Genomic DNA, 25101 nt, shown 5'->3' on the forward strand with positions numbered 1-25101 from the left:
GACGTGGTGAAAGAAGCACTACACATAGTTTCGTGCGTCAGGAGGCAGAAGAACGAGTGTGAGACTTTAATGTGCAGTCAGGAGAACAAGATGAACTCTGACCTCATCAATCTAAGTGTTTTACAGCAGGCATGAAAAGAATCTGTGGCACAAATGAAAAGCACACACCGTGTTCTGACTGCTCAGTTTATTAGGATAAAGCTTCAGCTGAAGGAAAGCACACACATATATATATATATCTCATATTCATTAAAGAAAAATAAAACTCTTGGTTGCTCATCACTTACACTTCTGTCCAACTTCAGACTAATTCTTGATCAAACAGTGCGACTTCTGATCAATTTCATGAATGGCGGTGGAGGTTTTTTCCCTTTCTGCAGCTTCGCGCCTGATAGCATCACATCTGCGGCACAAACCAACACCAAACTTCCCCCTAAACTGTTTGCATGTTTCTAAAACGTGCCTGCAGCCACACGTAACCTGCAGTACCCATTTTCTTTTTTTATTCCCTCACTTCAGTTGGGCGCCTGCCGTCAGAGAGCAGAACATGTTTGTGGCTGCGTGGACAGAAAGTGGAGCTGTGGAAGCGGCAAAAGACACAGTTTTCTATGTAAGAAGAGTATATTGTGCGTGTTTATCTACTGCGGCTTACAGGATCGAGTTTCACTTTCACCCACACACACGCCCAAAATCATCATCATCATCTGTCATTCTCTCTCTCTCACACACACACACACACACACAGATCATTTTATTTGGTATATGTTGAGGTGACAGCCACAGTTCATCAGAGTCAGACAGTCGCTGTAGGACTTGTTGTCTGAGTCGTCATTAATAGCTGGATGGACACAAAGCAGACAGGGAGTAAGCTCAGGGGACCCTTCGTTAAATCTTTCCGCCTCATCTTTCTTTTAAGTGCGTCCAGAAAAGTTCCACCTTCACCGAAAAGTCACCACCAATTTACAGGTGAACTTTCTCGACCCCCCCCCCCCCCCCCCTGTCTACAAGACTCCTCAAATCAAGTCGCTGCCTTGAAGTCATTTCCTGGAAAATGTCACGCAGCTTGTGAGAGCCACCAGAATGGAAACATCACATCGCGTCTCACCGTCTCACTTCCTGTCTGCTTTGGTTCACCCATCTAGCCTGTGGTGGTGTCGAGCCTCGCGCCGACTTCCCCGACGCCGCCTGCCAAAGCGACACAGAGCTCTGCAGTGACTGAGGGTACTAGCAGTAGACTCTCGTATCGCTTTGGGCAGGACGGCTGATCATCAGGGAAGTCGTTACGAAGATCATGTGACACAGATTTCATTAGCCCAGGCCGGGGGCTTGCTGTGGTAGGGAACAGGAGCTCTGGCTGCAGACGTGGAGGCGGAGGCCGCCTCCTGCTGATGCTCCTCTCCCTCGTCTCTTTCTCCCTGCTCGCCTCCGCCGACCCACGCGGGAAACTCCAGACCGGGCTGCGAGGAGAAAGGCTTCTCCAGAACCTGGAGGACTCGCTGGACCTGGAGAGGAAGCGAGAGTAGGTGAACACCCTGAAAGCGAACACTGAACAAAGGGGAATCGAGATAAATCTATTATAATCTTTATTTTGCCTCACTTAAAAAAAGGGACAGTTCACTTTATCTCCAGCGCCGTTTATCCATCCAGATTGTTTTGGCGCGGTTTGTTGAGTTTTGAGGATATCAGCCGGAGAGATTTCTGTTCTCTCGCCAAAATAACAGAACTGGGCGGCGCTCAAAGTGCCAAAACAAACAGCGACGTCTCCACAGACCTTAATGTGAGCAGCTGAGTGCCATCTCGTTCTGTTATATTAGAGAGACGTCAAGACATCTCCGAAACTCTGCAACTCACACCAAAACAATCAGGATGGACAGAAAGCAAAAGAAGAAAAATGTGTTGGTTTTTTATTCTGGGGTGAACTGCAGTGTGTAAGAAACACGAGGCTGTGGTGAATCGAGGCTCTGACCTCGGAGAAGTCTCCGTTCTCGGCGGCCTCGATGGCGTTCTGGGCGATGTAGTTCCTGAGTATGACGCGAGGGTTGGTGCTGTCCATCACCCTCACCCTCTCCTCCCGCACGGCCGCCGCGTCGCTCTGGCCTTCCAGCTCCCGAGCCAGACGCTTCCTGCAGCGGTGATAACACGGAACAGCCAGAGAGTTACAGTCACGCAAGCGATGGCAGACTCAGCAGCCCATTTCCTCCCCTGTCTCTCTGTCCGCCTCCTCCCCCCCTTTATCAGTTACACTTCCACCCAAAAAGTCTCTTATCCGGTCCGTGCAGTCCCTCCACCCTCTGACGTTGTCGTTCATGTTCGCTGTGTTTCTAGATCAACCATTTCCTTAATTCTTCCCCCTCTCAAAATCTCACCTATAGCGTGCGATCCAGCGGCTCCAGTCCTCCGCCTGCTTGGTCTTCAGCTCCTCCTGGCTCGTCTCCATCAGGTCTTTCAGTTTGCCGAGTCTGTCCAACTGCCTCGCGATTGTCGCCCTGTCCGAGATCATCTGGAACAGCGCCGGGTTGCTCTGAGCCATCGAGAGCAGCATCGCCAGCTCCCTGTCGACAGCAGACAGAAATCATAACAGTTATAATCTTTACTGGCACGCTGTGAGAAAGCAGCAGGGTGTGCGGTGCCAGCGGAGGCGGTCCAGGTCGCCTCTGTGGGTAATGTAAGGTAACGAGATGAACGGGACAGAGACGCGATTGCCTTTACGCTGCGTTCTGTCCCGCCGGCCGCGTTTACCGGCACACAATAAAGATTAATTAGGCAGGAAGTCAGATAACGCGTGGTTTCAGTGTGTTGCGTCTACTACGACCACGTCTGGCTGCCATCTTTCCAGCCGTTGCTTCCAAAAAAAGACCAGACACGATCAGCAGCCGCGCACACGGAATTGTAGGAAATGACATTTTGTATTTTTGTCCAGCTGCAAAAAAAAAACAGAACCACGGCTGTGTGTCTGATGCAGCAGCTGACTGTCTGGCAGAGCAGCTCCAGTAGAGTTGAGCATCGTGAGCGTTCAAGACCTCACAGATGTACAGATTCATATTTCCGTATTAACGACACATCCAGTAATTATTGGCAATCTGACAGGTGTCGCTTGTGGCAAAGCCACAGATTGTTTTGCATTTCTGCTTTGTTTCTGCCTCATTCCTCTTCCCAGCAGCAGGTAACCAGAACATGACTATAAATAGAGATGTCAGGTTCTGGCGCTGGTGTGTTTACAGCCGATTCTGCTGCTCCCAAAGTGAGAGAATGAAGCTTTAAGACGCCTCAAGCTGTTCTCAGGACAAAGCTCTTCTCTCCCTGTGTAAACAGACAGTCATAACCTAAAGACATTCATCTAACATGTCCACTTCCTGACACTCCAAAGCAGAAGAAAGGTGAACACGAACATGACCAAACAAAAGGAAACACAGTTCAACTGCAGGAAAAATATATTCAATACAAAAGCCCCACTAGTGTCACCCAGAGGCTGCAAAGTGCATCACATCAAGCCTAATGATTTTGTGGCAACTGTACCTTTTGTTCCCTTTTGCTTGGGACTTCAGCAGTGAGTGCACAGTCGGCCATTATCACCTCCTCAGTCATGGTAAAACACGTTCAGGTGACGCTTCTTGAGCTGCCTATACAGTTTTATTTCTAATCCCTCAACCTAAAACACGCCACAGAGTTTCATTTCTGCGACAGTTCTTACCGTGGATCCATACTGGGTTTGTTGGCGGCCTTGAGCTCCTCCAAGGAGGCGCACTGCTCCAGCAGGAGGTCGGAGGCTTTCTTGACGATGTCCTCCTCCGTCTCCGTCTCCGTCTCGCCCTCGCCGGGACACGAAATCTGACTCAAGCTGCGGAAGGTGTTGGTGAAGTCAGCGCCTGCAGGAGGGCGAACACGTAGTCACCACTTATGATGCAACACAGACTCGTTTAAATGAATGAAGCCTGCGTTATTATAGATGCACACAGGTGTAATTAACTTTACGTAACACATAGAAAGATAATCTATTGTACTGTGTGGACTTTTTATGAATAAGTAGAAGGAGTTGCTTTTCTTTAAAATATCTTCCCCTTTAGAAACATGTGTTATAAGGTGATATTATATTTTATATATTTGTTGCTGTGTTATTTATTGTTGTTTCTTGTTTCTTGTTGATTGTGCTGAACTGAGCAAACTGGATTCCAATAAAGAACATCTAATCTAATCTAATCTAATCTAGAACATATCATGAGTCCATGTTGAGGTGTTTAAAGGTGAGCTGAGTTCAGGGTCTTGAACTTGTTATTCCTTTACGGTCACATCTTTACTGTTTATGACTGTAGGTAAAGTGCATCAGAGAGCATCATGTGGGCGAATGAGTGATGAGGCACAAAGCAATATATTAATGTATTATCATACATTATGAATGTCCTCATAACACACCACAGATTCAGAGAAAGTGTGGACTACATGAATGTGTTATGAGCAGTGCTGCACTCTCGTTCGTCGGCCTCTCATCAGACGAGGAAGTAAACTGTATAAGCCCCGCCCCCTCCGCCCATCCCACCTGTGTCGTGCATGGTCTGCAGCAGCTCCGTGATCAGCATCTCGTCCTCGGGCTCGTTCTTCGTCAGTAAGCCCAGCTTCTTCCTCATGTTGTCCAGGTAGAAGCCGTTATACAGATCCAGGTACTCGTCCACGACGGCCTCGGCCCGGTCCGGCGGCAGCTCTGGATCCAGAGCCTCCGCCAGCTTCACCAGGTTCCACCTGCAGATGGCCGGCTGGGCCTTGTAGGAGTATCGGCCGGAGTTGTCGGAGGCGTTGCAAATAAAATCTGGATCAAACCTGAGAGGGAGGAGAAATGTTTGTTATCTGTTGAGTGGTGGAGTCGTCACACCGTCAATCACAGTCGTCAATCGCGATGACGATTAAAGGGATATTCCGGTGTAAGTTTAATCGATGGTCTAACACACCGTGAAACTGTGTTAGACTCCCTCTCGAGAGATCAAGTTAGCAGACCACTCCGCTAGCTTAGCTGGATTTCTACTGAAAAGCTGACTAAATTTACCACTCTTCTGCAGCAGCTTCCTGTTGACGGGAAGTCCTGACGAGTCGATTACCGAGTGCAGTAGAGTTCCGCGGCTCATGGATGAAAATGTATGATTATGACTCCATGGAAAAGCAATCAAAGTTCATATGTGTCTTACCTGCCAGTTTATAACAGTTATTATCAAGAGCGGACAGGGAAAAGAACGGAATTGAGCATTTCTAACCACACTCGGTAATCGTCGCGTCGGGACTTCCCCGACTCGGAAGCTGATGGAGGAGAGTTGAAATCTGTTTTTAGCTTCCCAATAGAAATCCAGCTAAGCTAGCGGAGGTTAGATGCCCCGGACTATGTGCTGAGACCCTATTTGTACTGTTGCTGAAGTTTGGTGCTGTTCTGAGCATTATTTGTGGCTTTTTGGTGGCGGTTTATATTTGGATCCATTTACTGCAGTGTGTTGTTGTCGTGCGGCCGTTTCTGAGGTTGATAAAACTCCGTAAATTAGCGGTCTGCTAACTTGATCTCTCTCTCGAGAGTCTAACACAGTTTCACGGTGTGTTAGACCATGGATTAAATTTACACCGAAATATCCCTTTAAGACCGACAAAATGACTCGGCTGCACCACATGAGACTCACCTGTCCATAAAACCATACGGACCGTAGTCCAGCGTGAGTCCCAGGATGCTCATGTTGTCTGTGTTCAGGACTCCATGGCAGAACCCCACACACTGCCACTGAGCCACGAGCCGAGCCGTACGGACCATCACCTGCAGACAGGAAGAGGACGCAGTCAGACATTACAGTGTTTCTAAAAAATATGTGCATCTGCAAACAACCCCCGGGGAGTGTGGATGACTCGTAATCAGATGAGGAGAATGTCAAAAGTCTGCATCCAGAGTTTAATACCTTATTAGTCTTAATCTTACACTGAGCAGAGGGCACAGTGACTCAGGCCTGCAGCCGCATCTACAGCAGCTTAACAGGATTAGAGGATCCAGAAGTTCTTGGCTCCAAACTGTAACGTCGGGCCTCGAATCGGCTGCTCGCTCAAGTGCAATATCAGACAGTGATGTGTTTGTGGGACGTGTTTGCTGATGGGCGTGAGGAGAGTTTCACTCGTGTGCTCTGACCTCTCTGAAGAAAGCCACGTTCCTCTCCACCCTGTCGGGGTGATTCTGCTGGATCTCGGGGTAAAACATCTCGATGACGTAATCCATCATCTGCCCGCGGATGTCATCACGTCCACAGCTGGGCCCGCGGCGGCCCGTGAACTCGTCGGGCTGCTTGAAGATCTCGAAGGATCCAAACCTGCTCAGAGAGTGAACGACTAAGAACAACAATCTGGAGAGGCTCGGACATCCGCGCTGGATGAGAGGGAGTCGACAGGTTGAGCTCACCTGAGGAACGTGGGCGCGATGCGGAGAACCACCGAGCATCTCTCATTGAGAGGGTTGCCGCTGTAGTACACGTCCCGTACGACTCTGCTGTCAGAGGTCACGACGGAGCCGGCTCTGGTGGTGGGAACGCCCAGGAAGAACATCACCTCGCTGCACAGGAACTCTCTGATGCTGGAGCGCAGGACCTTCCGGCCATCGGCTTGTCTGCAGACGACAGAACAGACGGATCTCACATCAGTCAAGCAGAACCACATCTGCTCTTTGGGTCAGAGGTCAGAAAACCTACAACAGAACGTGGCGTGTTTTTCTCTCGCCCATTAATCTGACGGGAAACCTTAATACTCTGGGCTCGGGTTCAACACTCTGCAAGTGCATGTTGGACTTCCACACAAGCAGAACCAGAACAGTTCAGATGTCAGTGCTCAGAACACTGTGTCATCAGCCCGCTGCTGTCCACACCGAACAGCCGGGACTGATCCAGATAACTCTACTGTGAAACATGTGGACCAAAACCACCACTGTGACCAACAATGGGAGTTTATACGAGGAGGAAATCATCGGTCACGCAGAACAATCTACCGCTCGACGTCAGCAGAACCAAGGAGCTGATTGTTGATTTTCAGACAAAAGGAGGCAAAGATATCCCCCCCCCCCCCCCCCCCCGTCTACGTCAGTGGAGCAGCAACAAGATCCTGTGACTTTCTGATTTAAACTAAAGATAGTTCAATTCTGGAGTCAAATCTGGCTAAAACTGCACAGAACATCAACCCATGATGAAGCCCACAGATGCTTTAACTCATCCTCCTTCATAAAACAGATTTTCTATTAAAGCATAAAGACACAACAAGTTATCCATCTATCCTTTAACCACAATAAAAATGTATAATTATATTTCTAACAGCTGTTAAAATCAGCCCCTGGTACCTGGAGAACGGAGTCAGCCCGGCTCCTTTCACCTGGATCTCCCAGCGGCCGCTCGGGTTCTCCCGCAGCAGCACCGGGTCTTGGCCCGGTGGCACCTTCACCTCCCCGAGGTAGCAGGCGGCCCCGTCGCCCAGCTGCCCGGCGAACTGGCCGAACTGGTGTCCGCAGTAGCAGTGAGCTGCGGGCTCGGATCCGGGCATGACTCTGGATCCGCTCAGATACTCCGGCCCGAGCGGATCGTTCTGGACCTCCTCTCCGTCGAGACCCAGCAGCGCCAGGGCTTCATGCGACACCGCCACGAACCGGGGCTTGGTGAGCGGTGTCGGCTTCACCCGGGAGAAACACGCTCCCTTCACCTGCCGAACCCCCGGCTCGTCCGACGAGTCCAGCGGGAGTTTCTTGAGGGCGACGTTGTCGAAGTCGAGTCGCTCCAGCGCGGAACGACTCACCGCCAGACCCATGACGTCCATCCCGACCGAACCGAGGAGTCTGAACACGGACACAGCGGGCAGCAAGACGCGTGACGGTCCCAGCCGAGGTCCTAGATAAGCCATCCACCCGGAGCCATCCGGTTTATATCCGCTGGCGCAGTTTTAATGTGGCCGGCCACTAGTCATGCTTTCATAATCCTGCATGACACGGAGGATGTTTATGAGACACACGGTGCTACATTATTATCGGTCCGACCGGAAACAAACAGCAGGCGGAATTAAATCGACTAAATGTCAAACTGAGGAGGAAAAACAATATTTCCTCATTGTTTGATTGAATTAGTCCAGACATACGGCTTCATACAGACTTTTGATACAATTATATTATACAATTATAAAGTCTTATAAAGTAATAAAATCTACTTATGTATGTCTGAATAACCTCGAAGTTAAGAAGACTTTTGTTTCAGAAGGTGGTTTATCAAAAGTATCTCACATTTCTGAGACATTAATCCATTAAACCCTCACTTTTTATACTTTATAAGTAAAATACACACATGTTAGTATATAAGTATATAATACTGAAGACATGGGAGGACTATATAGGGAAGATCCACCTCTTTTAGCCAACTTTTTAATGGGTTATTTTATAGATAATCATCAGAATTCCAGTTGTAAGCGTTGTGAGTTTTCTGTAACCTCTATTTTTTATTTTAAATGTAGTTATTGTCATTTCTCAGAAGCCTTTTGAAGCAATTCAAAGAAATGATGTAACAGTCACAGCAAACAGAGAAATCACATTTTGTAAGTGATGATTTCAAAATGTCAAGGAAAACTTCATATTTACAGAGTGGTGTGGTGCAATGTGGTGTAATACAAGAGGGTTAAAGAGGAAGCTTTTTGAGGCAATAATAATTTATTTTTTTACTTTAAAATAATTCAATAATCCATTTATTTATTACAGAAGTTAGGATTTAATGTTTGGTTCCGGTGACAGCGACAACACCACACGAGGGTGCGGGGAGAACAAACCTACAACAGATACAGACATTCATACAGTTTTCTCTCGGCAGTTCTCAAACATACAGCAGATGAAACCTTTGGAAATGACGTGGGAGGGAAACAGACACGTAATGCTCGATGATATTTTGCTGCTGAGGGACTGAGGCGTGATTTCCTCCACAATTATTCGATCAACTGGAAGACACAGCGTCTGAGCCAGTTGAATGTTTGGAAAACTTGCAAGTGGTTTTAATCATGATTCTGAGACGGAGCGGCACTGCTTCCCACAGGAGCTCATCGGACCAGTTCACAAATTCAAAACAGCAAAGTCTTTTTTATAAATACATCCAATTATTTAAGCACTCTACCTAAAATCATTCAACATAAAAACTAGATAACGCTGGATTTATTGGGACATATCCCACATAACAGAGTTCCAGGGATGTCATGCAGCCAAATTTAACATGTGCAGCAAGAAGCTCTGTACCGAGGATCCGGGTCGGTGCCTCAGCAGACGAGGCAATCTGAGGGTCAAAGGCAGCAGTGAAAGCAGAGTAAGGCTTCACCTCCAAACTCCATTCATGGGAATTCCACTGAGAAACCATTACAGTCAAGTTCAAACCTTCATTTGCAGGAGAGCAAACCCATTTCATCACCATTATCTCAATCAATGTTTTATAACCAGGCTGACAAATGAAAATGCATATCTCATAAAAGTCCAAACATCTGGAGCTGAACGCCAGATGTTTCTCTGAGCTGATTTTTCTGTACAAGATGCATATTTCCGCGTGTGAACCCTCACTCAGAGATGGAGCCAGCTAATGTGTTTGGGTGCCTCGTAGCAGAGGTACAATCAAATCTACAAATTACAAGATCACTGCATTGCTCCTCCCGAGGCACACTGAAGCCTGTCCTGCAGGTCGGGTCACAAGCTGAATGTCTGAGTGGCCGTAAAATGAAAAGACGAGACAAAACTACATGTTCCTATTACGGGCAACAGTATTTATAAAACAACACTATCATATAGTTATATAAAGACAGAATAATAGAAACTTGCATTGACCGTTTGGTTGTCGTATCTGTATGATGCATAACACACATTTTTGCCATTCCGTTCACTTCACCAGTGTAGCCCTTCCTGCTGCAGTGTGAGGCACTTGTCTGTCGATGTGGGCGGGGCCATGCACATGGGAATTAAGTCAATTTTGTCTTGTACTAATCCTTTCTATGATTTTTGTAGAAGATGCATTTCAAATATTTTTTTCACGAACAGAGAAAATGATGGTCAACGATCCAATTCAGACATTTGATGACATTTAACTCACACTTCGGTCACTAGAACTGGAGTTCATAGACAGTATTTCTGTCGTTGGTTGACTACAGTTATGATGGACCTGGTGTTTTACTTTCTTAGCGATTTCCACAGGCTGCATGTACAGAACAAGACAACCAGTCTCTTATAAAGTGCTGGACTTAAAATGGGCCATTTACCAAAAAAAATGCTGGTTCGGCACCAGAAAGGAGGAAGGAATCAGGAGACAGCGTTAGAAAAGTGTGCCTCTCTCAGAAAACTGCTCCGTCTGGTATCACACCAGGGCAGAAGACTGACGATGATTCCGATGATACTTGTCAAATAAAAACTGTAATAATATATAGGAATGGTGGGGGAAGATGAAAATATATTCAAAAGGAATTATTGGCATTTGTAAACCTTACAAAAAAGTACTGTCACGGTTTCTTTGGCAGTACGGCCCTGCTGCGTCTACAGGGACATCGATACGAGGCGGAGGCTCGTCACCCCTCGACGTCCATGTGAGTTCATAGTGTGGGCTCCTCCAGCCTCAGCGCCGGTGTTTTAAGGCCATTGGTGATAGATGCATTGTTTTATTAGATGAACAGTTGTGTCACTGATGGCTTAGAGAAGACCACTGGGGTGGCTTCAGAGTCTCCAGTAAAGACTGGACCGATGGTATAGACAGCAGGGCTCTGCCTATGGTCCCTCCAGCGCGGTAGCAGGCGTATCCCAGCATTCCCATCATGACACCCTTAATGACTGTGCGCAACACCCAGCCGAACCGTGAGGGAGGGGCAACACTGAGGAAGAGACAGACACATCGAGAAGCTGTGAAGACACCGTAACAATACATTTAAAGTACTATCTGTAATATATTGTGTTAAAACAAGACAAACATACCTCATGATTTCATTAATGTTGAGTTGCTTCTCCCAGTTTCTTTCTATGCCAGGGACGTGACCCATCCCTACCACTCCCACCACCACAGCAGGCACTTCTACACCAGAGCAGAAAATGTTCTGTTACATAAACAATCTACACTTCCACGAGCACATATTCATTTTATTTCTATCACTATGTATAACACAGCTGCTTGCATAACCCCGGTTCTCTCTGAGCTGCATGCGTGAGTGTCTCACATTAGGACTGCTAATGGCCCGACCTCATCAGAAGCTCCTCTTGCATTCAGCTATCAGGACTGGCTGCAACCAAGTGTGTCAAAGTCACGGAGGCTGGAGATCCTCCTTCTATAAAAAGGACGTGACACTGCGCTGCCAGATTGTTCAGAAACAATCAGCTCTTCCTTGCTACGAACGACCAAGGAAGGCGGTGTGGTAAGAGGCTCTCTCATGCTACTCAGAGACTTGTGGGAAATACTGACACTCAGATTGCAAAAAAAGCTTTTGCTTTGAGGCAGTGAAATATAGTTTAAAATGTCACCCAGTTTATATAAAGTATGACAAATTGAGTGGTCTGTGTATCATTCAACCTATTATCAGTACTGGTCAATTAATTATGCAACAATTCTGATGATACATTTAAAAAGTACTATAACATTTCAGCCAATCGATGAAAAAATGAGTCGACACAAAACAAGGATGAGATTACTCAAAGTGTAATACTCACTCTGGGCATTAGGGGGCGCCTCCACACAGCGTGTAGCCTGGCGGAGCGTGTGCGTGAGGTAGATGTCTCTTTCAGCCACGATAGTCTGGTGCAGGGCAGGAAACTCTCCGATCATCTCTGACATTGTCTGCTCCAGCAGGTCCTTCTGTTTGCACTTCTCCACATCCTCTTTACTGAAACATGACACGCAGGCCAACACAGTCAGTGGTGGTCAGGTAGGAAGGAGACAGCTGTATGTTGTCTGTACTAAATAAGGAGGAACAAATGGCCTCCAAGATTTTGTTTTTTAATTTAAAATTCATGTTTGCATTTGTGTTTTTGAAACATTTGAAGGCTTCCTCTGCTAAAATACTTTACTGAGGATGTACACTAGACCTATCCTTCAATATTTATAATTTTCTAAGAAGAAATTATACATTTCTACTGAATTTTGGGCAATACAAAGAAACAGACTAATAATGAACTTGAGCATCCTGCCTCTGAAAACTTTCAACGTCTGATAGCAATTTTAAGGCTCAATAACAGCTGTGTCATGGTAGATATTGACAAAGACAAACTCACAACACTGTGATAGGACAAAAAAGTGACCACAGTGAGCTTGTACCTGATTGGGTCTGACAGAAAGCAAAGGCCCCATGCCAGACGGGCCTTCTGCCACAGACTGAGAGCAGCAATGGCCCTCTTAAACGTGACCGGGATCGGCCTGTCCCCAAGGTGAAATTTACAGAATGGTACGCGTCCAGCCTGTGTGGGGGAAAAAACAACAACAAGAATTTAAAAAACAACAAGAGAATCAGATACAAACAAAATAATATTTTACTTCTTCTTCTTCTGTGCGTGTTACCTCTTTAAAGGCCTCCCTAAACTCTCCTCCAGGAGCCATGCCCAGCTGCTCCGTGATGTGAGCCGAAACTTTGAGCAGGAGAATCTGCATCAGGCCGGACATCAGCCCGTTCTGACGAACAGAGGGGAGAAATAAGCACTCACACACACACCAGCACGCCTTCAGAGTTTTCTCTTTCAATTACTGGTAGTTGTACGCACAATAACCCCCTTCTTTTTCACTAAAGGTTGTTCAGAATTCTGTTTATTTCATGCTGGGTAATAAATTGTTCATTAATAGGCAATTTCCAGTGGTTCCAGTTTTCTGTTTCAAGCTCGACTTCTGTAGCACTTCCTGTATATTCTTTGTGCTTCATGCTGCTATCGGCTACCGTGTCAATCATTGTTGTTGAGAGAGACCTCTCGAGGACATTGGGAGTACTGCTTACAGTACTGTGCAGTTGGCTGTTTCCAGCAGAAGTGGCTACTGTTGTGGTTACTCAAAAACGTGCATTCATACTATATTTGGTTTTGCTTCCTTCAGATAACCTCAATCGATGTGAGCACAAATGTGCCTTTATTCCTGTGGGATATTATTAAATATTGTTGCAGACTTCGGTGCGTCAGCATTTCTACAAGTCTACAACATTGGTGTACATTTCATAACCACTGCTAGTTCCCATCGTTCTGAAAGCCTGACCTGTTTGATGGCCTGCTGAACCTTATCCAGGTTGACGTCTTTGGCTTCCCTCAGCAGTGTACTCTCATCCATATTCAACATAGACACCCTGTACTGGCACAGCTCCACCACGACCACGTCTGGCTGCACAGCACGGATCGTCTGAGTGAGGGAGAGAGAGAGAGACAGAGCAGTGGTTAAGTACGATAAGAGACTGAGAGAGAATAACAGAGCATGAGAGAGGGACAAAAGGCGACTGACAGTGAGAGAGGAGATTAAGACGAAAACAAATCAATGTGGAAAAAAGAAGGTTAAGCTTTGGCAAAAGAGGAATGCCAACATAATTACAGTGCAACTAATCATCACTTCAAGGTGCTACTCTACAGCACTTCTCCACATTCACTGACTCACTCCATTATTTCGCTGACAATTCACAGCATAACACATTTTTAAGTGCTGTTAGTGGCATCATAGTGTACTGTACAGATCCAGTTGTAAATTCTCATTGGCTCACCGTTGCCACGTCCTTTTTGCTGCTGTCGCTGAAGTGGGCCGTGCCCACCAGGTACAGGACGCTGCCATCAGGGGCAGTAAGACAAGTCACCGTCTCAGGGAGCTCAGGGGACGACTGGCGGCGCTGAGATCGCAACTGCCAAAGCAGTTCCACCGCTTCACCGTCCGCTAGATGGGATCAACAGAGACAGTAATGTTAGCTATAGTATGGTGGCAGGAGAATGTGAGTATCGCTGTCTTTCGGTCAGCTAACCAAGTTGTTAATGCTGTTGCTACTGCTGAGCATCTGTAGAGAGTGTGTATGTACTTAGCCGTTAATTTCAACCATCAACAATATTTCTCCAAACTTGTGGACTTCACCTTCAGAAAGGGCCACAAAATACAGGAGCAAAACTACAGAGTCAGGTGTCTCACTATGTCTGTGATACATTAAATGGAAAGATACATTCCCTTTTTACAGCAATGTTGAAAAGTATATTTCTCTTTGACACATCAGCTTTATTTATTCACTTTCACTTTATTTAAAGTATTTACATACGCAAAACTGAAACAAAATACCGGTTCTCCCGGCTCTGATTTGTGTCAGTGCTTTCAACTGAACACATATCTACGTGAAAAGGTAAAAGACGAGCTAAAACACACACAGTGAGGATAAAGTAAAGACAACGGTATTGCAACTTTCTTCACAGAATAGAAGCAATTCACAACAGTCCCAACCCAACAGAGCACATGATAAAGTGCTGATTTTCACTTCCACTTATAGCTTTTCGTAATAAATAGCAATAGCATATAATGGAGAAGAGTTAAAACGTGAACTAAACAGGATTTTCCTACAAAAATAACCCCTTATCAAGCACCACTTATGACCCAATAGATGTACAAGAGAAGATTAATTGTGAAAAACCACGAGGTCATGGTGCACCAGGTAAAACCTTATCCTTACAGGTATGACGTGTAATTTTGTGGAGATAATCTGCTGTAAGTATCATATGGAGCAAATCTCTTTCTTCTACAGAGCAAAGAATGTTTAAGACTTTATTACTGTGCCAATGAGACAATTTTACACATTTGTTATGAGATAAAATGTAGTTTAACACAAGGCACTGACATGCCATATGGTCACATGTAGAGAGAGGTACTGCAATGTACAAGCTCTCTGATGAAATACTGCGCAAACACTAGTAAAGACAAAAGAAAGAAAAAAAGAAAAGAGCTGCTTACAGAGGCCTGGAGGTAGACAAGGGAGTTCCTCTTCTGAGGGATCTTCTGATGGGCCAACCGACTCATCCTGTCAGACATCAAATAAGCAAATATCTTACAAAGAAGCAACGTTTACACCACTTCAAGATTAAGAGATTATTCCTGTTCAACTCAAGACAGATTGAGACAGACTGGCTGATTATTAGGCAACTCGCTCAGGGCGAACAAATACTGCAATGGTTGAGAAACAAACAAGTTTTTTTTTTTGCACTCAAACCAACCAGTGTGTCACTTTACCCCCAGTGTGAGCAGTGACAGAAGCATCAATCACAAACATCTCCCTCTTTCATTACAGAAAGTGTGTCGTTAAATTGTGACAAACCTCTGAGTTGTTGTCTTGATCCATGTCTGAAGCACTGAGAGCTGAGTGTGACAGAGAGCAAAGTGAGCTGTGAGGCGTTCACGGACAGCTAGCGACAGCACTGCGTTACTGACTGCTGACGTAGCTTTGCAGACTTGTCCGAACGCAGCTAACACAAAAAAACCAACACGCTGTAAACAAAGCTGAGAAAAGTGGCGACCGGAAGTGATTTACGGGTTTTAAATCGCTTGAGTTAACGATATATCGGGCGAAGCTGTCATGACGTTAGCTACACAAGTTAGCTTGCGCGGCTAAAGAAGATGTAACTTCTAGCTAGCTGTCGTTACTTCCAGGTGCGGGACAGCCGTTAACAGCTAACTCGAGCTAACGTAGGCTAGTGTCGTCAAATTACACACGTTGAGAGCGGAATAATCCCCAAACAAACGGCAGATAATTCAAATTCAACGTGTTCGGACATTCACACGATAGTTGTGTAAAAAAATAAATAAATATGACCAACTTACCGAGCAAGCCAGCCCCGTGTGTCGGTGTTGCTCCTCGTCAGTTGTACAGCATTTACAGCGCTGGTCGGCTGAAACTGACAGCCGTGGTGCATGCTGGTACATGTAGTCATTGGCAGTTGGGACACACACGCTTGTTTTTTTTCTCCATTTTTTATTTATTTATTATAATGAAAACGTTTTTAATTCATTATAACATTTCACACATTACAACCAAAGTCCATCTTTTTTTTTTTTTAAACTGCATTAAATTGTGAGAAATTTTACCACCTCGACCGTCTCAATGTGAAAATCTACACAGGTGAAAACCTGCAGAGCTGTGTCAACAACATATTACATGCTCTCACACGCACTCGTGCTACGAGTCTTTAAAGTGCTTTTGGATGCATTTTTAGTGTGCTTGAGTACTCTGAACAACCTTGAGCCGACCTGTTTCAGTGACAAACCACGTGTGCACATACTTGGCCATTAAAAGCGGATTCTTGATAATGAGATGGAGGATTTATTATGTCCACCAAAAGATAATTGGAAGCTGAAGTGTGAGTTTACTGAATGCCCCAGAAGAAAAAGATGAGTATGCATATTGATGGGTCTACCTATACTGCAGGTTGACCCCCCTGGCAACAGCACTAATGTCTTCTACAGTAGATGTCATATTGGTGTGTAACTCAGTGCAGACAGTTCCTTTATTGAAGTTCCTGTTATCATGTATGCAGCTGCAAGAAATGTGTATGAAGAGGTTGTGGCAGGCACACATTTCCAAGTTCCTCTCACTCGTCCCCCTGTGAAAAGTGCAAAACACACCTTATACGTTTGGTTTCTATACAAACAACCAGCTAATCCTAACTACTCATTCCTTCACGGTGGATGTTAGCACAATGTGAGACAGGGCAGAACGACCCCAAAGAAATTTAGATTGCAGCGGATGACAGTCCGAAAGCTTTAGTCATCGTGTAATAAACCGTCCGACATCTACTCATCACTGCCTTCGCTTCACATCACAGCACTCCCACAAGAAGCCCAGCAGAACACAAAAGTCACATCATTTCACCGGCGAGTCCGGCTCCATTCATCACACCGGAGCAGCTAATAAAGTCCTCGAGGAGAAAAAAACACCCACGTCAGCGCCTTTACGACGAGATCTCACAGATATCAGAGCAGCAGTCACCTCGCATTCCCACACCTTCCGCTGCAGAGTCTGTTCTTGTGCTGTTCTTTTTCATATATAAGATGCCAATTTACCTGTTTATTTATGACGTGCAAATATAGTCAAGATCTGATACACATTCCTAATCAATGGTGAGATGGCGATGATAAAGCCATGAGTTGGTCTCATATTCTAACTACCCCACAAACACTGAGTCATATACAGTGTCTATACATGTATAGCGTTCTGTGAAACATGGTGCCGCAAGCGCATACATTATTGCCACAAATATATTGTGATCTTTTGCATATTAATTGTGCGGATCTCAACAACTGTATTGCGTGAGCTACCTCTCTACTTGGCTATTGGGATAAAGGGACTAAGCGTTATCATAATGTGTTTAAAATACGTTTTAGTTTGAAGCCATAAAACAGTCCTCTGTGCAGATATGCGTCTCAAAGGTGTGTGTCGTTGTTTTTTTGTTGTCTTTTTTTATAGAGAGCTCACTCCTCTCTCGTCGCCGCTCGTCCTTTCATCAGACCTTGTTCGATGTAGCTGTTAAAAACCCTGCACTGTAGCACCCTGTTGAATTATATCACTGCTGGTTTCATTGGAGGGTGTTTAGCTGTACACAGTCATCCTGAGACGTGAATGTGACATCGTTTCCTACAGTAACACTCAACATTAACAAACACACAAACTTTTGTCTAACCCTCTCTGAGTCATTTTCACATCTAAAGCTCTAAAAGTCTAAAAGTCCCGTGTTTCGTTTTCCGTCCGTCATCTGTCCGATCCAGCCATCACGTGACTGCGTGAGCTAATTTAAAGAGGTGGCTGTTGATAGGAGGTGATGACATGGAGGTCATGTGTGCAGAGTGTAGTGTCGAGTGTCGGTATCTCCTCTTCTTCGCCTTCTTCAACATTCCCCGGCGGCGATGAGCTCCCCTGGTCTCTCTGCCAGTCTGTCCCTGCGGTTCTGTTCATCCTCATCCTCCTCAAAGAGAGTGTGGTGTATGCTCAGCAGCTGGTGCGTGGGGGCTCTGGTCAGCGGCGGCGGCTGGCACTCGGGGTTCTCCGTCGGGGCGAGGGGCTCCCTCTGAGGAGGAGAGGACTTGGGACTGAGGGGGTCCTCGCTGGAGGGAGGGTTCGGGCTCACGCCGTTGACGTAAGAAGTGGTGGGCAGGGTCACTGTAGCAAAGGCAGTGTTGGTCGACTCTGGGGAGCACACCTTAGTTTCTGTGGAGACGAGGAAGAAACACAGGACAGGGGAGAGTAAGAGAGGAGGAAGCGAGTGAAGACAGAGTGTCACCTTTTGAAGAAACAGTCTTTTAAAGGTCAGCAGTAATTGCTCTGGGAGACTCTGAGGATGTCGTGCGGTTGAGCAAGCAACAAGTGTAAGCTGTTTAACGCTGCTGCGTTACAGCTGAGGGGGAAGTTATCTCACATCTGGTTGAGTAACTTTTGGTAGTTTTATTTTAACCCATATGTAACTGCACAGCCGACAACTAGTGTTGCTGCCCACAGGTGGTGATAGCAAACAACATCCAGGTAAGATTGTATAACTCACCTTTTGCATGCTAAGGCTGTCAGCCACAATGGAAGGTAGAATTACCAGATAACAATATGCAGTAAGTAATCACGCCCACTGTCTGCATTTGTCTGTTAGCTAATACAGATAAATCCCTTGAATATTGGACCTAAATGAGCAAGACAGAGAAAGAGAAAGAGCGAGGGACACTTCAGGCTCACCTGTAATTGCCCCGGACACATGAACAATCGTGTGCGTGCCTTCGAGGTACACTGTGTCCATGGTGTGCTCTGAGGGGAGAGGTTCTACGGTTGTGGCCTCCACCTTGGGCTTCCGAATGGTCAGCAAGTACGGGTGGACGTCCAGAGAGAAGTTGCGCGCGTGCTTTTTCTCCATCGCACTCAGATCTGTGATCGGGAAATGAAAAGTCTTGACGTTACAAGGAGGCAGAACAGCGCTGCGGAACGACAGGTGTTCCTAGCGCTGCGTACCTTTCGTTGCAGGATACTGCGTGCTTTTGGTGTCCAGAAGCGGCGCGATGAAGTTGTCCGCCACCGCCTTTCGTCTGACTGGTTTGGGTTTTTCGGGCTTGGTGTTGTTTTCCAGGCGTGTCAGGGTGAGAGGTTCCTTTTGTAAGAGGACAGGAAACATAAAAGCAGGTCATTAAATCCTGGATTAAACTACAGGTGAGGCAGCCACAGGCAACGAATAAAGCAGCATTCAAGTGTTTCATATTTTGGAGTCCTAAATGAGGAGCACTTCCTGTGCCTCTTCACAGAAAGAGGCTCTTATCAGGAGCTGCGATGACTCAGCTGGAAGCACCTTAAACAGACATTCAGCCCATGTTGAAATGAACTGCTGTGCTCCAGTGAACAAGTTCTTGTAGTGAGTATTCTGTTTCAACAGGACTGTCGGTGATGCCCAGTGAATGACGATGAAGTGCACGTGGAGGCAGGGTCTTACCTTGAACGGCTGAGGAAGAGGATTTGAACTTGGGATCCATTTAATCTTCTTGCGGGGTCGTTTGATGACCAGCGGCTCCCCACCCATCTCTCCCATCCCAATCTCCATGTTGGGATCGAGGGTTTGAATCCCGGAGTCCCTCACAGTGGGCGTGGCGTCGTGGTTGGACTGTGCGAGCGCAGCCAGCAGCTGCCGGACCACGTTGTCGTACATGAGGTCGCTCTCGTTGGTGATGAAGTCCAGCCGGTTGAGCGACTTGATGTGGTCCCTGTTCTCGTTGCAGAACATGGCCAGGATGTTGATGTCACAGAACTGAGACTTCTGCCAGCGCCGCCGGGTTTTAATACCAACCTTGTGCAGCTTGTCGAACACAAAGTTGGACTTGCGCACGACAAACAAGTGCAGCAAATTAATCAGGATGATGAGGTTCATAGTGCAGAGCAGAGAGATATCCACAGCTGCCATGATGCGCTGCAGCTGCACAGCAGGCAGCTTACAGTTCACTCTGATCTTAAGCTCTGCATAGCTGCTAATGTCCGGAGGCTCCCCCAGCGCACAGGTGAACTCGTTCTGCCTTTGGCGAGCATAGTAGGCGCTCAGGTAGGAAATGGGGATGGAACTGAGGCAGATAATAGCCAGGTGGCGTGCCAGGTAAAGCTTAGCCAGAAAGTTACTCTGGCCTCGTCTCTCTAAATACTTCTCAAACAGGTTCTGCTCGGGGCTCTTCTCCTTCTCCGCGTTCTCTATGATCTCCCTCCTCTCCCGCTCGGTTATGCCGGGCCCTTTGGATTGGATCTGCTTCTCGATCTTCGGGGCTCGGCCCTCGGCGGCTCGATGATAGCAGTTATCAATCTCTTGAAGCAGGAAATTGAGCTCTGAAGTGAGCCGCGTGGAGGCGAGGAACTCCCAGCCCAGAGCGGGAATGTACATGATGCCAGCAAAGGCGAGCAGGGCGTAGGGCAGGAACTTGTGTTCAAACAGCGAAGGCCAAAGGTGAGACTCCACCCCGGGCAGAGCGTCCCGCAGATCTGTCCAGCAGTAGCCTCGAGCGTACAGTGCCTGGTCTCTGGTGAAGTTGTGTGGTGTGTAACAGTATATGGACTCCTCTGGAGGGAGCAGAGAGAGAACGGATCAGCACAAACATCACTTTAAAGGTGCGAATGCAAGAACTGGCAGCATATCACCGGAGTCACAGCTAACTGCTGCTAACTGTAGCCGCTGTTAGCTAGTACACTCATTTAACCGTGCAGCTAGCGCATTAGCTCACTAGGAGCTGGTTAGCATGCTTATATTCATTATTTCTTCACATTCTGTTGATAATTTTAGAAGTTTTTCCAATGTTTTAAACTAAAATTATTACATTCTGCACCTTGAATAGGTTAAATCTCATAGTGTGAAGATATTTGAGCTGACAGAAGATGAATTCTACCACAATAAATCCTGGGTTTTGGTTTAATAATTTAATTTGTCGCTCCCGTCGGTTGTGACATATAGGAAAGATCCAGCCAGGCGGGGTTTTTAAAATAGTCACCAGTTTCACATTTCTTTCCCTACCACTTATCTGAAAGTGGAAAAAGGTAAAACACACCTGAATTATCTGTTATAATCGTCCACCGTGAACGGTGCAACAGATGTTTCAGAACAGTAGTAGTGGATGCAACTTTATGAATTATCTTAAACCTACGTGACCTCTGTTGAATTTTTTTTGGTCCCTTATCTCTAAGAATCTTTTTCGCATCATTCATCCGTTCGGCTCGCTGCTGCGCTGCGCGTCTCTGATAAAACTCCTGCTGCTCTTTGAAATGATAGAAGAAGCGTCTGCGTGGTCTCAGATAGAGGAAGTGAGAAGCGCTCCTTCCTGTCGCCGTTGTGCTGTATCACTATGAGGTACGAATGTCAGCGGCTCAGTGCTGCAGCCAGTCCACTTTTTAAAGGGTCATTAAATAGTTTTGGAGAAGAAATAATTCAAACTCGGAATATTTACAATATTAATGAGGTAATGATACAAATTCAGAAAATATTTACCTTTTCCATCTTTTCCCAGAGAACAGATTGAAGCTGGGAAGGCGGCAGGGTCCGCCACATATAAACAAAATACAACAGAAGAGAGTTTATGAAGATCTGCGTCTTCTGACGAAAGATTTCTTCCCCAAAACAACAGAGTGCACCTTTAATCTTTGGAACTAAGTGCAGTGACATTTGATAATGGTGCATTTGCAGGTGCTTCCTGTGTGCAATATTACATCACTTTGTCACAGTCGCAGAAGATGCTGTCCTCATGTTAGGAAAAAAAAAAAACATTCTTTTGCAATGCCCCAAATGTCAGAGAGGGAATACTGAAGAACTGCTTCTAAACACCCACGTCTTTCTGCTGCTAAAGTTAAACGCTCGGTCCCAGATGGTTAATGCTGCTATGCAGAGCGTCTGACTCAGCAGTGAACTAACATCTCTCCCATCCTCCCTCTAACCAAACACCTTCCTCTCCCCCTCCCTGTAATCCATCCCGCTCATGTCTCCACAATCTCTCTCTCGGTCTTTTTTAGCTCCCCCCTCTCTCTCTCTCTCTCTTTCTCTCTCTCTGTCTGTGCTTTTGAATGTCTTCTCTTCCTGTCTTCTCTTCCTGTCTTCTCTTCCTGCCTGGCCCGATGATCTCAGCATGGTGTGGGAGTGACTCATGAGGAAAAACCTTCATTTCATTCTTGTGCTTTCAGTTTATCTGTGACTTTTTTGTGTGCTGTTTTAAAAAAAGAGGAGATCCTTCACGGCTCCTGAGAGGCGATGAACCCCATCTAGTGGCAGAAGTCTCACCTGCAAAGTTCCTTGTGAAGACGAGGGTGACCAGCAGGATGGGGATGATGACCGTCCCTATCGTCACGACGCGATCAAAGGGCAGCTCCAGTTTGAGCTGCACCATGAGGCTGGCCAGCGCCCCGCCCCTCTCATCCTGGGAGGAGCCGGGCAGGATCAGCTCCTTCAGCTTCTCGCCAGCGAGTAGAGCTGTGGCCATGTCTAAGTTCTGATCGAGGATGTTCTGCATCGGCGCTACAACTTCACTGTGTGCTGAAGAGGAGACCAGAGGCTCCCTGCTCCCTTCCACAGCTCGTCTTCTCCTTCAGACAGACATAACACTCAGAAGCAGAAGCACACCCGTCGCTCGGCCTCCTCTGAGTGCATCCCCGCGTTCTGGCCCATCTCTACGGTGCCTGGCCTCGGTCCAAACACTCAGCGTGGCAGGTTGAGGAATGAGCTGAGTTTAGGAGGCGCCCTTTGCGATTCCCCAGGGGAACTGCTGGCTGAAGAGCTGTTACGTGAGTTTCAGGAAGGAGAAGCTCTGACCGACCATTTCCTGAAAGACAGAGGAGCAGTTAGAGCATTTTAAAGGGGCACTATGTCGTTTTTTAAGACCTGCAGAACACTGTTTGAAGCTAGAAAGATGGCAGGGTCCGCCATAGTATAAATCTATGTCGTCCTTTAAGGTCAGCGCAGCGAGCTCCAAGATGCCATTTATTAGAAACGCTCCTGTGTGTGCGATGGATAATCAACCCTCACCCTGACCTCAGCCATCCGTCAAACGTGGCATCGCATGAATTTGTGCCGTCTCTCTCTCACACCTTCTTCAGGGAAAGTCTCTGTTCCCGTCCGCCGTCCTCTGTAATGCAGTCGTGTAGCTGAGGACGGCTAATCCCCGACTCTGTGACCGGTGGAGTGTGTGACATGGTGGTAACCTCTGAGGGGACGCTCGCCTTTGATCGAGCAAGGACACTAAAAGGGCACATTTAGTCCCCGGGGGAGTCTGCTTAAAGGAAATTGATTTAAAGCAGAAATATACTTGACGAATGTTCTTTTTCCCTCCTGTGAGAAGAACAACCTAATCTTTTTTTCCTGGACACTGACTCTGCTCCCCTCTCTGGACTCCTGGTGGTCATTATCTCAGGTGAAACCCAGACACATGTCAGCCGGACGTCTTGAGCATGTGTGTGTGTGTGTGTGTGTGTGTGTGTGTGTGTGTGTGTGTGTGTGGGTCCATGTTTGCACGTGTAGGTGTGCAGGGTTTGGTGCATGCTCATTTGAATTGAAGGTTACGTGAACGTCCTTCGTGAGGAGCCTGAACGCATCACCTCTTCCCATCAACAACCCTCACCCTCTCACTCCCACCCCCCCCTTTTTACTTTCTTCCTCTTCTTCTTCTTCTTCTTCTTCTGCCTCCTCTCTCCATCACTCTCCCTCCCCTCCTCTCACTTTCCTCCCATTATGCAAACACACAGCCCGTCTATGAAACCGTTAAAAGCTCAACTCCACCAAACTATACTTGATGTCTCGGGGGGAACCTCAGGACTGCGGTTTCATGAGCGGAGGGGACAATTATCGCACTCTGGTCAGCTTTCAGCTCGCAGCCGCATGCTGAGAAAAGATCACAAGAGAAGTGTTTCTCTGAAATGTTATCAGAGAAGATTAATCAAGGCTGCATAATGTTAATGTAGGAGAACAAGATGTCCCTTATGGGGTAAACGCAGCATTTTAAACTGCCTTCTCAACACAATCAGGCCAAATGTATCTATACCATCCTAAAACACTGTCTCAGGGTGGAAGAGGGGAAATAAAACTTTACATAATTCAAACTTAAAGGGGCGGCATCACATTCCTGACGCCCAGAGAGAGGCTGCACTGCTGTCTGTGAGCCACTGGCACCGCTCCAGTTTCCACAGATAATGCCCTTCAGCTGGGCGATGCTACCAGTGTTTAGAGAGGGAAATCCCACATTCTTTGGCTACTACAGCATCCCGCTTGGCTGCGGGCAGCACAAAGAGGTTCAGAGCTGAGCTCCAGGAGCTGAGGGAGAGCAGGAGGCTGTCATTCACTGTCAATTAGAGGGGAGAAGTTTCCACATCTGACACTTGTTCGCAGAGATTCGAGAACACACAGCTGGTGGCGGAGAATCTATATCCCAGAAAAAACACTGCAAAGTGTCCCCACTGTTCTGCTCACTTTTGAGTGAGTGCCTATGGGAACAATGCAGGGACATTTTTTATCAGGTTGAGGAAGATCACTGTGTTCCAGTTAGCTGGTGGAGCTGTAGGGCTGCTGGTGGACGGCAGCCCGGGAGGACCAACACTTCCATCAGACACATTTGCGGTGCAGCTGCCTGCAGACGACGAGCCGCTTCAGCACCTGAGGAGCGGATAGCTCCGGAGAAGCCAGCCGGAGACGAGCTGAGCGTGTGTGTGTGTGTGTGTGTGTGTGTGTGCAGCTGCGTGTGTGCGTGCGTGTGAGGAGAGACCCCGTTACCTGCATCAGCTGTCCTACCTGTCCACTCTGGAGAAAGACCCGCCACAGTCCCGAGCCATGTGCATGCAGCCTCGGCGGCACAAAACAAACAAAACACCTCACTCACCGTGCGTCGCTGCTCCTCCCGGCGCGGTAAGAGTTAATCTGCAGTGCGGGCGAGCAGCTACAGCATGTATCCGAGAGCACACCGGTTTGTTCCGCCTTTCCCCCCCCTCCTCCTCCCCCCTCCTCCTCCTCCTCCTGCTGCTGCTCCCCGGCTCCCCTCCCATCCGAGCCCTCTCTCCTCTCTCCTCTCTCCTCCCTGCTCTCCCCTCCCTGCCCTGCCTCTTCCTCAGAAACAAGGGACGATGAGATAACGCATTAAGATTCTCCAGTTCATCACATCAGCTCTC

The 25101-nt window shown here is 47.1% G+C and overlaps 3 protein-coding genes across 7 annotated transcripts; all 3 read right to left on the minus strand.

The window, feature by feature from the left end:
• Positions 1-172: 172 nt before the first annotated feature.
• Positions 173-8007, minus strand: selenoo1 (selenoprotein O1). Its single transcript, XM_030426137.1, has 9 exons — positions 7337-8007; positions 6413-6616; positions 6146-6323; positions 5652-5782; positions 4535-4812; positions 3692-3866; positions 2367-2552; positions 1967-2123; positions 173-1502 (listed from the first exon to the last, which is right to left on the minus strand). The coding sequence occupies exons 1-9, from the start codon at positions 7888-7890 to the stop codon at positions 1281-1283; spliced, it is 2085 nt and encodes a 694-aa protein (XP_030281997.1). The 5' UTR covers positions 7891-8007; the 3' UTR covers positions 173-1280.
• A 710-nt stretch (positions 8008-8717) lies between these two features.
• Positions 8718-15892, minus strand: trabd (TraB domain containing). 2 transcript variants are annotated; one of them, XM_030426718.1, is made up of 10 exons: positions 15789-15892; positions 15286-15326; positions 14925-14991; positions 13705-13871; positions 13212-13352; positions 12534-12644; positions 12294-12433; positions 11690-11862; positions 10964-11060; positions 8718-10863 (listed from the first exon to the last, which is right to left on the minus strand). In XM_030426718.1, the coding sequence occupies exons 2-10, from the start codon at positions 15307-15309 to the stop codon at positions 10674-10676; spliced, it is 1110 nt and encodes a 369-aa protein (XP_030282578.1). In that variant the 5' UTR covers positions 15310-15326; positions 15789-15892; the 3' UTR covers positions 8718-10673. The 2 variants fall into 2 exon arrangements, with proteins under 2 accessions (XP_030282578.1, XP_030282579.1); XM_030426719.1 differs by lacking the exons at positions 8718-10863; positions 10964-11060 and adding an exon at positions 11103-11310.
• Positions 15893-16010: 118 nt separating this feature from the next.
• On the minus strand, positions 16011-24929 carry panx2 (pannexin 2). Of its 4 annotated transcripts, none has more exons than XM_030427131.1 (7): positions 24816-24929; positions 22232-22769; positions 21449-21481; positions 19424-20529; positions 18952-19087; positions 18682-18867; positions 16011-18168 (listed from the first exon to the last, which is right to left on the minus strand). In XM_030427131.1, exons 2-7 carry the CDS (start codon positions 22458-22460, stop codon positions 17849-17851), a joined length of 2010 nt encoding a protein of 669 aa, XP_030282991.1. In that variant the 5' UTR covers positions 22461-22769; positions 24816-24929; the 3' UTR covers positions 16011-17848. The 4 variants fall into 4 exon arrangements, with proteins under 4 accessions (XP_030282991.1, XP_030282993.1, XP_030282992.1 ...); XM_030427133.1 differs by having other exon boundaries at positions 24728-24827; XM_030427132.1 differs by lacking the exon at positions 24816-24929 and adding an exon at positions 24710-24808.
• Between the last annotated feature and the right edge of the window lie 172 nt (positions 24930-25101).

The sequence above is a fragment of the Sparus aurata genome, chromosome 8 (assembly GCF_900880675.1).
Source record: "Sparus aurata chromosome 8, fSpaAur1.1, whole genome shotgun sequence".
In the NCBI taxonomy this organism is placed as follows: Eukaryota; Metazoa; Chordata; class Actinopteri; order Spariformes; family Sparidae; genus Sparus; species Sparus aurata.